The sequence below is a fragment of the Myodes glareolus genome, chromosome 21, assembly GCF_982192425.1.
Source record: "Myodes glareolus chromosome 21, mMyoGla1.1, whole genome shotgun sequence".
In the NCBI taxonomy this organism is placed as follows: Eukaryota; Metazoa; Chordata; class Mammalia; order Rodentia; family Cricetidae; genus Myodes; species Myodes glareolus.
The window spans coordinates 19,117,891-19,130,262 of NC_142046.1; the positions used below are offsets into that span (position 1 = coordinate 19,117,891).

At 48.0% G+C, this 12,372-nt stretch overlaps 1 protein-coding gene across 1 annotated transcript; it reads right to left on the reverse strand.

Annotated features, from left to right (window-relative positions):
* Positions 1-3,539: 3,539 nt before the first annotated feature.
* Positions 3,540-7,282, reverse strand: LOC148118675 (von Ebner gland protein 1-like). Its single transcript, XM_087900124.1, has 6 exons — positions 7,196-7,282; positions 6,607-6,743; positions 5,427-5,497; positions 4,399-4,509; positions 3,753-3,854; positions 3,540-3,565 (listed from the first exon to the last, which is right to left on the reverse strand). Exons 1-6 carry the CDS (start codon positions 7,280-7,282, stop codon positions 3,540-3,542), a joined length of 534 nt encoding a protein of 177 aa, XP_087756250.1.
* Positions 7,283-12,372: the final 5,090 nt, after the last annotated feature.

The following is a 12,372-nucleotide window of genomic DNA, read 5'->3' on the forward strand; positions in this document are numbered from 1 at the left end:
TGCTTATGTTACTTTGTAATTTTATACTTGATATCCGTTCCAATTGTATATAGTTTTGTATTGGGTTTGGACCACTCTTGTTTAGACAACAGTGGGAGATGATGGGGAAACCTTGTTAGCCACTTATCTTTAAGAAGTGGATCCAGGTTAAAGGGTGGCTTCCTGGGACCGAGAGAGAAAAACAAACACATGACCCAGGTGTGCTCTCTCTGTGTGATACCCACGGGGCACAGCTGAGCTTGGACTCCTCATTCCTGCTTGGTGAGTTTTCCCCTCATAATAAATAAATATATAATTGTTTTATCCTTTAACTAGCCTGGTTATTTCCCAAATTGAGCTAATTTCTACACAGAGGCAATTAGATTTCTGCCAGTTCAAGGCCAGCCTGGTCTACAGAGCAAGTTCCAGGAAAACCAGGGCTATAAAAAGGAAACCTGTATTCAAAATCAAAAAAAGGAAAAAAATCTCATATCTCTTGCATATCACTATATTCCAGGTCAGTCTTGGGTCCAGTCATCTCTTGTGGAGGACCTGGTACCTAGTCAGGAACAACCCAAACTTTAAGACAAGTCAATTCATCGGAACCATCATCCCAGAGCCCTTCCTCATAATGGACCGCAGACTTCAGTTCTGCCCAGTACAGTCCATTGTCTACAGATGATGGACAGATAGACCATCAGTGGCCCTGCTGCTCAGAGGAAAGATGATGCCAATAGACAAACCATGCTGGGCCCAGGATGCCCAGAGCAGGTGCCTGCAATCTGGGTGACTTCCCTCTGATTACACCTGCTGGAAGACCACATGGATGGAAAGATGGAATGAGATGAAGAATAATTACTACAAAAAGACAGTGCCAGCAAAGGCCAGGCAGGTGAGGCTTCCAAAAGAATAGGTAATCTTCAACCACTTCAAAGTGCTGTAGAATATGGCATTTAAATAACTTAGGGTTCTGTTGAAGTGAGACACAATTGCTCCTGGCAGCACTGATCTATTCCTGAGAGAATGTTGAATACCAAAGACATGCCACTGGGAGCTTGTTTTCTTCTTGGCACAACTGGTCTTCCATTCCTTGACCACTAACAAAGTGCATGGTGTCTAGACTGGACAGGCAGGATACAAGAAAAAAAAGACTACCAAACCTTACCAAGTCAAGGTAAGATGGTTCTGAAATTTTTCCTGTCTCTGAAAATGGTCTGTCAGTGACTCTAGGCCTTAGCCAAAGGTGGTTGCTTCAACATTGCAAATGAGACTTTGGGTGATTTCTCAGATTGTCAGTTGTCTCTGTCATCTACTGCACATTTTGGAAGCTCCTTGATTGTACTTCCTGTTTAATCAAGTAATATTATTTCCCTTCTCAGGTCTTTGATGGTGTTGAAGATTAGATAACTGTAGTTACCTTATTCTTATGATCAGGACAAGCCATTTCTAATACAAGACTTAGACTTCTTAGGATAGACTGTTTATTAAAATATTTAGCATATGTACTTTGCTTAATATAGTTTAATTTATGCTGGTTGTACTTCTAATTTTATACTTGAAATCTGTTCCTAGCATATATAGTTTTGTATTGGGTTTGGAACTCTCTCATTTACACAAAAGGGGGAGAATATGGAGAACCTCCTTGGGCCAATGACATTTAAGAGCCTGGACCAGGTTGGGGAATGACTCCTGGGTACCCAGAGAAAGCAGCCTGCCCAGTCATCTCTCTCTCTCTCTCTCTCTCTCCCTCCCTCCCTCTCTCTCTCTCTCTCTCTCTCTCTCTCTCTCTCTCTCTCTCTCTCTCTGTCTCTCTCTCTCTCTCTTACTTTCTCTCTCTCTCTCTCTCTCGCCATCACTCCATACCTTGAGGTTGGACTCACATTCCTGTTCCATGAATTTTCTCCCTTACAATAAAGAATAATCTTAGAATACTCTTTTGCAGTTAGCTTGGAATTATTTTACTCATAATTTCCCTTATTGGATGTGTTCTGTTTCAAATTAACTTATGTGAAGAAGAGGACAGCCTCTTCAGGGAATTGTGTCAAAGGTTATACTAGAAATAGATCATACTAGAGTTAGGTATCCAGGTCTAGAGACAGTTTTCAAATAAAGTCAGGTAGAGAACAGGAAGCCTTATGCCAAAGGGGGATGGAGTCCTCAACACTGTCAAGCTTGGAAAAAACAGCCAGGCCATGGTGGACTGCAACCTGTGATCAGCAGGACATCCCAGTAATGGGCCACCACCAGATACATAAGATTATGTCAAAGAGGACTGCATAGACTAGTCACAGAACTACAAACTCTTCAAGAGGTCTTCTGAATGATCTCCTGAGCCTAGAAGAAACCAGTACCTTAATGAATGACACCCCCATTCCTGCCATGGCCACCAGGTGATTAACACCTGCCATTAAGTCCTCCTGGGACCTCATTTCAGGCCTGGAGCCCCTAACACCCTTCCTCAAACTCATCCCATCACACACCAGCTGGCTTTGAGAGGACACAAGCAGAAGTTATGAGAGGCTCAAGGGGAACAACAGCTTTGCAGTCCTGCACACAGGCCGTTATGGCCTTTGCCCAGAAAAAAACACCGTGAGAACCAAGAGGAAAATGGAAACACCCATCCATCCTAGCCGCTTTACCACACCTCCTGCTCAAAAATAAGAGCCTAGTCTCTGGACATGTGAGAGCATCCTGCCTAGATCCTTCAGCCCCCTCAGACACACAGGGACACCAGGGAGATGATGAAGTTCTTTAATGAGAAGCAGGGGAGTGGGAGACAGAGGGAAGGGTGGGTGAAGCCAGAAAAGAGAGGGAGGGAGCACTTCTGTGTCCTGCGCTCAAGAGGTCTGGGTGCAGCATTGCTCTGAGGCAGCCTGGACCCCGGCATCCCTTGCTGTGGAAAGAAGGAGAGTCAGTGGAGTCAAAATGATCCATGCAGGGGGAAAATGTTAGGATGCTGGGGTCTCCCCACTCACCAGATTCGAATAGGACATAGGCCATTTACCCCATCCCCTCTGTGAATATGAGTACCCGCAATTCTCCATGCTCATGTGTGAAAAGGGGACAGATGGTTTCAGGGCAAGAGCATGGCAAAAGGGTGACAAGGATATTGTTGGGCTCAGGCTCTGCCCGCACATGCGCACTTCACCACGCGCAGTTCTCTGGACTGCATCCCCAAAGCATTAAGGAGAAACCCAGGAAGGCTGCTAGACCCCAGGCATGGCTGTCACATCCTAAAAGCAAGCCATGCTCTGAATAGAGTCAACATGGCAACTGAGGGGAAGGGAGCCACAAGGGAGAGATTTCCCTTCTGCACAGAACTGCATTCTCTCCAGCTGCAAACCAATGGTAGAAGATCGGTGAGGGAGATTCCTGACGTCCAGGAAAACACAACCCTGAAGGGATCCTGAACAAAATACCCATGGGTAGAGTGTGTCCCAGTACCACAGGCTGTACCTGTCCACACAGGTAGGGAAAGGTTAGAACACAGGGTCTCCAGAAGCCCTGTTGACCCCAGGACCATGATTTCCTCAAGGGTCCCACAAAAATGAACACTTACCCTAATCGCTTCCTACAGAGCAGGTTTCTGTCCAAGAAAGAAAAAACATGTTTCAGAAAGTGCAGGGAATTCAGTCAGAAAACCACAGCCCCTCCACCAGCCAGCATGTGCCCCACCCCCAAAGGACAAAGCTGAGTGAGAGGCAGCCTGTTGTCCTGAGCGACAGGCTGCCTCCTTGGCCTAGGGCAGGAGAGCATGGCGGCTTGCTCCCTACCACTCTGCCTGGGGATGACGATGCTCTCTGTGTTGAGGCCTCCAACTCTCACAGCATTCTGAAAACCTTCCAGGGCCTCCTGGTGGACGTCAGGGTCTCTGCCTATAGAAGTCAGGAGAGACAGGGTGTTAAGGACAGAGTTGGGAGAGCTGACAGAGCTTCCCTCCCAGCCAAGGGAACCAAGCAACTTAGGGTACAGTGTGAGGCATGACCCATCCATGTGGGGATGTGACCCTGGACCTGGATAAGAGAGGAGAACCCAGGTGGGGAGGGAGGACCTGACCACCATGGCCATCACTCCATCTGACCTCGAGGACACGGCACTGTGCCTTCAGCTCACCTGAGTTTCTCTCAGACCAGTTGGGGACACTGTGACCAACCTCACTCTGGAGGAATATGTCACCCTTGACCAAGGGCTCCATGCTGCCTCTCTGCTCTGTGTGGGCAGTGCCCAGTCACAGGGAGGGCTCAGGAGACTCTGGGGCTCTTTCCCAGGCAAGGACACTGGTATGGGCTTTGATTGGGGCTGGTCTTTATATGCTGGACCCTGTTCTGTACCCATCCTTATTATAGCGGGAACCCCAATAGTTTTGAGGCCCCTTTCACCCTGTGAACCCTTGGCCCACATCATAATGATGGAACTCACCCACGAGATTTGCAATTCGGAAATATTCCTCTTGTATGTTGTGTATCCAGTAGAAGATGAAGTGGTCCTCCACAATAGATGGTACAATGTAGAGCTCCTGAGTGCCCCCATCTGGGGAGGTATAGTGACACAGATCCTAAATAAGCATCTTAGATCCTTCAACAAGTATCTAAGGGTGTCCTGGAACCCAGCCTGGCACCTCTTAACCTGACTCCCTTCCAGTGGCTCAGCTCTTACGCCCCAGCTTCTCGACCAACCCAGAGCCTCAGCTAGAAAGAACCTTCATTTCCATGGGAGCCACATACATGGGATGGCATTGTCCCCAACCTGTATGTCATACAGGAGGGTCTGTCTCTGGAAACAAATGCATCCCTCTCCTGACTCCCTTCATAAGTTCTCCGTAGCCAATGGGACACCCCTGGGGAAGTTCTGTTGACTACCTTTATGTCAACTTGACACAGGCCAGAGTCATCAGAGAAAGCCCAGTTGAGAAAATACTTCCATAAGATCAGGCTGTAGGTTGGCTTGTAGGGAATTTTCTTAATTAGTGATTGACAGGGAGGGCCTAGGCCAGATGGAGCCACCTCCATAAGAAAGCAAGCTGAACAAAACATGAGGAGCTAGGTGGTAAGGAGCAAGCCTCCAGGGCCCCTGTATCAACTCCAATACCCTGCCATGCTTGAGCTCCTGCCCTGACGTCCTTTGAAGGTGTTCACTGATGTGGAAGTGTAGACAAAATAAGCCCTTTCCTCAGCTTGCTTGTTATCACAGGGTTGAGTTCCGACAACCATACCCTAACTAAGACAACAGCCGATTCTCATGTAGGGACCAATCTACTACACCCGATGTAGTGTTTGGTGTCGGCTGTTCCCGGCCCATCAGGAAAACTGTCTCATGGGAGCTATCATGGGTATTAACAGGGTTGGAAGAAGCAAAGGTTCTCAGGCCATGGGTCACACTGGGATGGCCACACTAGCCTCATGTGTGTCAAGGGAGGGGGTGCAGCCCTCACAGGCCCAGGGACTCACAGGCTGTGTATTTTATAGGCACATCTGTCTTCTCTAGAACAAGGTTCATCTCCTTGCACCGTCCTGCAATCCTGAAACACAGAAGGTCTGTGAGACACAATACCCAGACACACAACTCCCCTCTAGGGGCACCCACAAATGACCTACTGGTGCCTGGTCCCAAGGTGACCAAGGAAGTGCAGGCTCCACTGGGTCCCATTACATTACTAGCAGGCCTCCTTAGTCACGTGCTCAAGCCCCCTGAGGCCCACAGTGGCTCAGTTCTGTGTCATGTCACCTTCTGGCCGCACCCTGACAGCCCCTTGCTCAACCCTCGGAGAACCTGAGCTACTTGGTTTGTAGACATCGTCTGAAACAAATCCTCCCTTCCTAACCTGCAAGCTGTGTGGCTCCTTGGCTCACCCTCCGGCTCTGGAGATACTTAGGGACGAACCCAACAATCCCTGTCACCTGGCCATTGAGGAAATTACTCAGAGAGCAGGACTGGGGGAAAAGAACAGAGGGCTCATTCCAGGGTAACTGACAGGGCAGGGGCTGCCCAGATGCCAGACCTTGTAAAGACAGCTCAGACGCTGTCTTCCTCAGAAGCCACTAAAGCGAAAGGATCCCAAAGATGAGATCAGACAAGAAGGTAGAGGCCACATGGATGGGAAGTCACACAGGTGTGAGACAGCACAGGTAAGAGTCTTCACTGAGAAGAGGTCACACATGACAGGTCACCCCAGTGACTGGTCCCAAAGGTCCCAAAGATCACACCAGTGGGAATAGAGTGGGATTTCAGTGTCTCTGCAGAGCCTGATACACTTTCTCCCTGGGGTTCCGAACACCTCTCCAGTGTTGTGAAATCCTGGCCCCTGCCTCCCTTACAGGCAGAACTTTATGCTGGAGAGAAAAGAGACTCAGACTGAATGTTAACGTGGGATTTGGCAGTGAAACCCTTCTCCAGGGCCTGGGTCACTGACAAATGATGTCCCATCAAAAAAGAAAGTGGGGGTGCCAGTACCATCTGAGATATTTTCTCATCACCACTTACCGTGCCATGGTCCTCTCTAAACTGAGACACTCTCAGTGGTACTGTTGGTCCCAGGTCCCCAGTTTACCCTGTGCACCTCACTCAGCCCCCAGGCCTCCTATGTGGCAAAGGCCAAGAAGAATGCTACCATCTCAGTTACAAACTCACAGGGCAGTGAACTTGACTTGCAGGTTGCCCCCTTCCAGGTTCGTGATGGTCATGGGAGTCACAGACATAGACTTTAAATCCACGCCAGGAATCTCCTTGTCAGATGCTGTAGCTTTCACATACCACGTTCCTGACAGCTGGAGAAGACCCCCGCCCATCAGGACTCAGGTAGACCACAGCGCTGCCCCTAGTCCTTAGCCCCTCTGTCTAGCTTGCCTCCATGTTCTGGACATGTGACACTTTTCCCCTTCTATGAACCCATCAAATGTGCTAGTTCAACCAGGGCCACAGCAGTGTGGTCACCAACCCCTGCAGGTGTGACACTATCACAGACCCCTGAACTCCCAGAGAACAGTGAGGAGAGCTAGAGTCTGGACTCTGAACTCTGACCTCCTCCAGCCCTCTGCACCCAGATCCATCTGACCAGGTTCCTTGTGCTGTGTCTGGCATTCCCTCAGAGTAGGGGTTCAAGCCTGGCTCTAAAATGATGTCTCTTTAGATGAAGAAGAAATGGGTCCCCCAACCAACAACCTTAACCTCTCCCCATCAGCCATAACCCCCCTCCAACCCCTGCCCGTCTCAGCCTCACGTCTTGATGCTCCTTCGTGGCAGGGAAGGTCTGAGCCTGCAGGGCAGCAACAAGGCCAAGGCCAAAGAACAGGATCAGGGCCTTCATCTCTAGAGTCTGTGCTCGCAGATCCCCAACAGGTCACTGGGCTGGCTAAGGAGGCTGTGCTGGGGCTTCACTCAGCCGCCCATTTATACCGCTCTGTCCAGGGTCCCCAGGAAGTTGGCAAGGATGACTGACAAGTCCCTTCCTGGACATTCACCATGGCCAGGTCTTCAGTGGACCAGATAAAGGTCATCATTGTTGGAAGTTTCTAGAGAATCTTTAATGCCCACAGGATGATGGGGCAGGGCTACTTGTAGATTTGCCCTGGCAAGAAAGTGAGTCTGAGTTAGAGATGCAGCCTCCCGTGTCAGGAGCCCCTGAGGGTAAGAAGAGCAGGCGTGAACCCCTCCTGCACACAGTGTGGTCCTCCAGCTGGCTGACATGCTCATTGACACAGAGGAGGCCACTGAAGCCAGACCGTCTTGAACTCCATTCTCCGGAACCTTCCTGAATCCCAGGGCAGGACACTGAACCTTAGATTCATCGTGGAAAGAGAGAAAAGTGGGAGCCTACTATGTGACTCTCAAAATGTGTGCCTAAAGATGTGTCCCCTCTTCAGCAAGGTGTACACTAGGCCCTGCCCATATGCAGAACAATCATGGCTCAGACATAGAAAGAAAGCAAGGAGGCCTTGTGAGCTCATGTGTACACAGCCGTGGGACAGAATCACAGACTGGAGCTGGTGGCTCAGCTTTTAAGAGTCCTTTATGCTCTTGCTGAGAACTTGGGTTAAATTCCTAGCACCCATATTGTGATTCACAACTACCTGCAACTCCAGTTCCGGGGGATATGATGCTTTCTCTGGGCTTTTAATTACCTGCCTGCATGTGCTATATATAAACTCAGAGGGACTTACAGTCTGGTAAAGGCCTAAGGCACATGGTCTCCTGTCTCTGAAGCTTCAGATGGCCAGGGGTCTTTTTCTTAAGCAGTATGAGAGGAGTCCTGATACATTAAGGAGACTAGAGAGCCTTCCTATGGTCCCGATGTACCACTGTTTATAACTTACTCTCCTTGTCTCCAGTACCCTCCAAGTCTATGTCGTTGTCTGGGCTACCATGTTGTAGCATGTTCACTCTCTGTGTCCCTTTGGGTGAGGTAAGACATCTATAGTTCAGTTCCAAAGCTCTTATACTCAGCCTTGGGTCAGGAATAATTATGAATAAATCTCCTCCCGGGAAGGGCTGTCCTTGTTACCATTTGTTTGATTTTGCTTTTCAAATTTTTCTGATTCTCTATAGTTTAAAAGTCAAGAGCCTCATGGCTCAGCGGAGCACTGGTACGGAAGGCAGAGGCACTCAGACTTCCCATGGAATGAAGACTGCAAGGCGACAGAGAAGGGAAGAGTGGGCAGGCAATATGACCCTCTCCTCAACAAAATACCGGACAAAAGCAACTCCGGTTGACTTACTGGCTAGCAATAAATGTCAACTTGCTACGACTTAGATTCACCTGGAAAGAGAGTCTCCATTTGGGAAATATCTAGATCAGGTTAACCTGTAGCCTTGTCTGTGGGATTGTCTTCACTGTTATTGACAGCCCACTGTGGGCAGCACTGATGTGGGATTCCTTTCTGTCTATGTGTGGCTTTTATTGGTTAGTGAATAAAGAAGCTGCTTTGCCCTGTGATAGGGCAGAATGGAGCTAGGTGGTGGGGGCAGGGTGGATAAACTGAATGCTGGGAGAAAGAAGGTGGAGTCAGTGAGATGCCATGTAGTTGTGCAGGAGACAGACACCTGGGATTTTTACCAGTAGGCCACTACCTTGTGGTGGTGCACAGATTAATAGAGAGGGGTTAATCAAGATGTAAGTGTTGTCAAGAAATATGCATGATCTAACAGGCCAAACAGTATTGTAATTCATATAGTATGTGAGTGATTATTTGGGTCTGAGTGGTCAGGAAATGAACGAGAAGTCTCCACCAACACAGCACATTGGGCCCTGAAGTGTATTAGTGAAGAAATCTAGCTGCGTGCTAAGTAAGCTTGCAGCATGGGTGCAATTATTTCTTTTTGTTCTTGACTATGGATGTGATGTATCATGGACTCTGGCCCATAATTGTAAATCAAATAAACCACTTAACTCTGTTTTTTTTTTCTATTTTTGTTTTGTTTTTTTCTTTTCCACATTATCTACAATGACACTTTCCTGCCTTAAGTTAATTTTTACCAGGGTACTTTATCACTGCAATAGAAATGAAACCAGATTGTTGAGAAATTATTTGATCTCCTGGTTTCTGAGGGTTTGCTCTGTTGTGTCTTGATCCTGTGTGTTTAGGCTGAGTACCATGGCAGTTGTAGCTTGTGGTAGCAGAGGTTTTCCATCTCCTGAAAACAAGAAGCAGAGAAACTGAAGAGAAACCAGGTCAATTCCTCAAAGACACCTTTTAGTAACCTACTTCATTTAACTAGGTCCCATCTCCTAAGGCTTCCAGAACCTTCTCAAATAGTATCAACAGCTAAGGACCCAGAGTTATTGCATGGGCCTATGGGAAATACTTATATTCAAACCCCTAAATCCCAAAATCATGAGTGTCTCATAATACAAAATGCGTCCAAGAGTCTTCAAAGTTGTAACTGTTGGAGCAGCCTTCAAAGTCTGCAGTGCAATATTCCCTGTGAGACTCACGGTAAATCCTTAGCTCTATGTCCCTATAAAAGAAAAACAGAAAATGTCATACTGCCAAGACAAAATAGGACAGAGGAGACATCCCCGTTCCTCAGGACTCATAAGAAGGAAGCATGGGATCAAAGCAAGACTGAAACCCAGATGGGAAATCATTAAGTCCTATCATCTATGTCCAGCTCTTGAGTCACACAGTGTGGTCATAGCAGCTCAGATAATCCTGGGAAAACCAACCCCTAAGATGTTGGTAGGTACATCCTGTCTTGGGGATACCTCTCTGGGGCTGGTTTTGTTTGCTATCTGGAGCTCTTATCAACAGGTAATTTTTGTTCCCTACATGTGTAAATTCCCAAGGTAAGCAATACATCGTCCTCATAGTTACTCTCCCAGAAGCTGCTTGCAGGAATCCTGAGCCTGCTGATCATTGCCTTGCCTCCTAGGACTTTCTCTGAAACCTGGGTGCAAGCCTTCATTTCTAGGTAAATGTGGATTCTGCATGCCTGCAAAAGCCTCATTGCATACACAGTTCATGGTCCACAAGCCCCTAGACCAGGATGCACAACAAGGATGGCTCAGACATAGAAAGAAAGCAAGAAGGCCTATGTGAGTATGTGCGTACACAGACACACATGCACACACAATCAGCCATGGCACAGAATCACAGACTGGAGCTGGTAAGGTGACTCAGCTGTTAAGAGTCTTTTATACTCTTGCAGAGGATCTCTGTTCAACTCCTAGTTCCCATATTACCTCCTGTAACTCCAGTGCCAGGGATACTGACACTCTCTTTCCCTCTCCAGGCCCTGACATGCACATTTGCATATAAACTTATGCAGCCTCATACAGATACAAACAAATAAAAAGAACTCAGTGAAGAAAAACAAAATAAAAAACAAAACACAGGGTTCCAAAGGACCCTAGGCTTATGACGCCTAGGCTGGGTGAACTAGTTATATTAGTATTGTTGTAATGAAACCCCATAGCCAAAGCAACTTGGAGAAGAAAGTCTCTATTTGGCTTACACTTCCATATCACTGTGCTCTTCACTAAAGAAAATCAGCACAGGAACTCAACCAGGACACGAACCTGGAGGCAGGAGCTGATGCAGACGCCACTGAGGATTGTTGCTTATGGGTTTATTCAACATAGCTTACAGAACCCAGGACCTCCCACCCAGTTTGGCCTCACCCACGGTGGACTGGGTGCTTCGCCAACTACTTAAGAAAATGACCCACAGGTACAAGGTTGCCTACGTCCTGATCTTTTGGAGGCATTTTCTCAGTTCCGGCTCTTTTCTCTTTGGTGACTGTAGCTTGTATCAAGTTGACACAAACGTAGCCAACCCAACTCACCCCTTGTCAGCTTGACACTCAAATACATCACCGTTAAGCCACAGCTTTTCCTTTCTTGTTCATCCCCAAGTAAAAAATAAGGTGAACACTTTCTCCCTTCAAGAGGGAAGAACTAGGGTACAGTCACAGCCTGAATAAAGGAAAAATGAAACTCCATGTGTGTGATCAACTCAATGACCAGTGTCTGGGATCCACTCGCTATCTTCTGGGCTTCTTGGGTCGCTTCTCTGGCTCTGCCCTCTGCAGCACACCCAGCCTGTCTCCTCGGCTCCAGCAGGCTCCTCGCCACTGCTGCTGCTGCTCGTGGTGGTCATCCCACGGTGCTGGCGTCTCCAAACTGCTGGGTCTTCTGCTGCAGCTGGGCTGCACTTTCACCAACGGCCTCTCCCGGGCTTTCTTCAGGGACTCCTGCCCTGCCACACAGTGCCAAACCTCAGCTGCTCTCTATGACCTCTGCATGTCTTGAAAAGCAGTGTCTCCTGGGTGACTCTTACAGAACCAAGTTTGGCTGCCAGCGAGAGGTACCACCTGAGCTGCCTCTGGAACACAGCTGCGTGCTGACCCCGAGGAAGCACTTCCCAGAAGACCTCAGCTCCATCATGCTGCTCTCCTCTAAGGCCTGGCTAACTTCTCAGCTACATCTGACCAGACACCACAGATTCTTCACACAAATCGTCCAGTAGAATCTTGGCTTCCCTCTGAAACCTCACAAGCCAGGCCTCCATCCTCTGCACTGCTCTCAGAACTCCTATTTTTCAAGCTCTCAGAGAACATCTCACTAATTTTGAACACTCGATGACTTTTCTCGTCCAAAGCTCCAAAGTCTTTCCACAAGCCTCCCAAAAACTCATTGTCAGATCTGTCACAGCGATACCCCACAATCTTGGTTCTAACTTCTGTCTTAGCGAGGATTACTATTGCTGTAAAGAAACACCATGACCAAAGGCAACTTGGGGAGGGAAGGGCTTGTTTGATTTACACTTCTACATCACCGCTCATCACTGAAGGGCATTAGTTTGCCTGATGCAAACGCCATGGCGGAGTGCTGCTTACTGGCTTATTACACATGGCTTGTTCAACTAATTTTCTTTCTTTCTTTTCTTTCCTTTTTTTTTC

Coding starts and splice junctions, on each gene's coding strand:
- LOC148118675 (XM_087900124.1), bottom strand. CDS start 7,282: ATGAAGGCCCTGATCCTGTTCTTTGGCCTTGGCCTTGTTGCTGCCCTG. Junction 6,744..7,195: donor CCACGAAGGAGCATCAAGAC/GTGAGGCTGAGA, acceptor GGTCTTCTCCAG/CTGTCAGGAACGTGGTATGT. Junction 3,855..4,398: donor CCGAATTGCAAATCTCGTGG/GTGAGTTCCATC, acceptor TGACTTCTATAG/GCAGAGACCCTGACGTCCAC.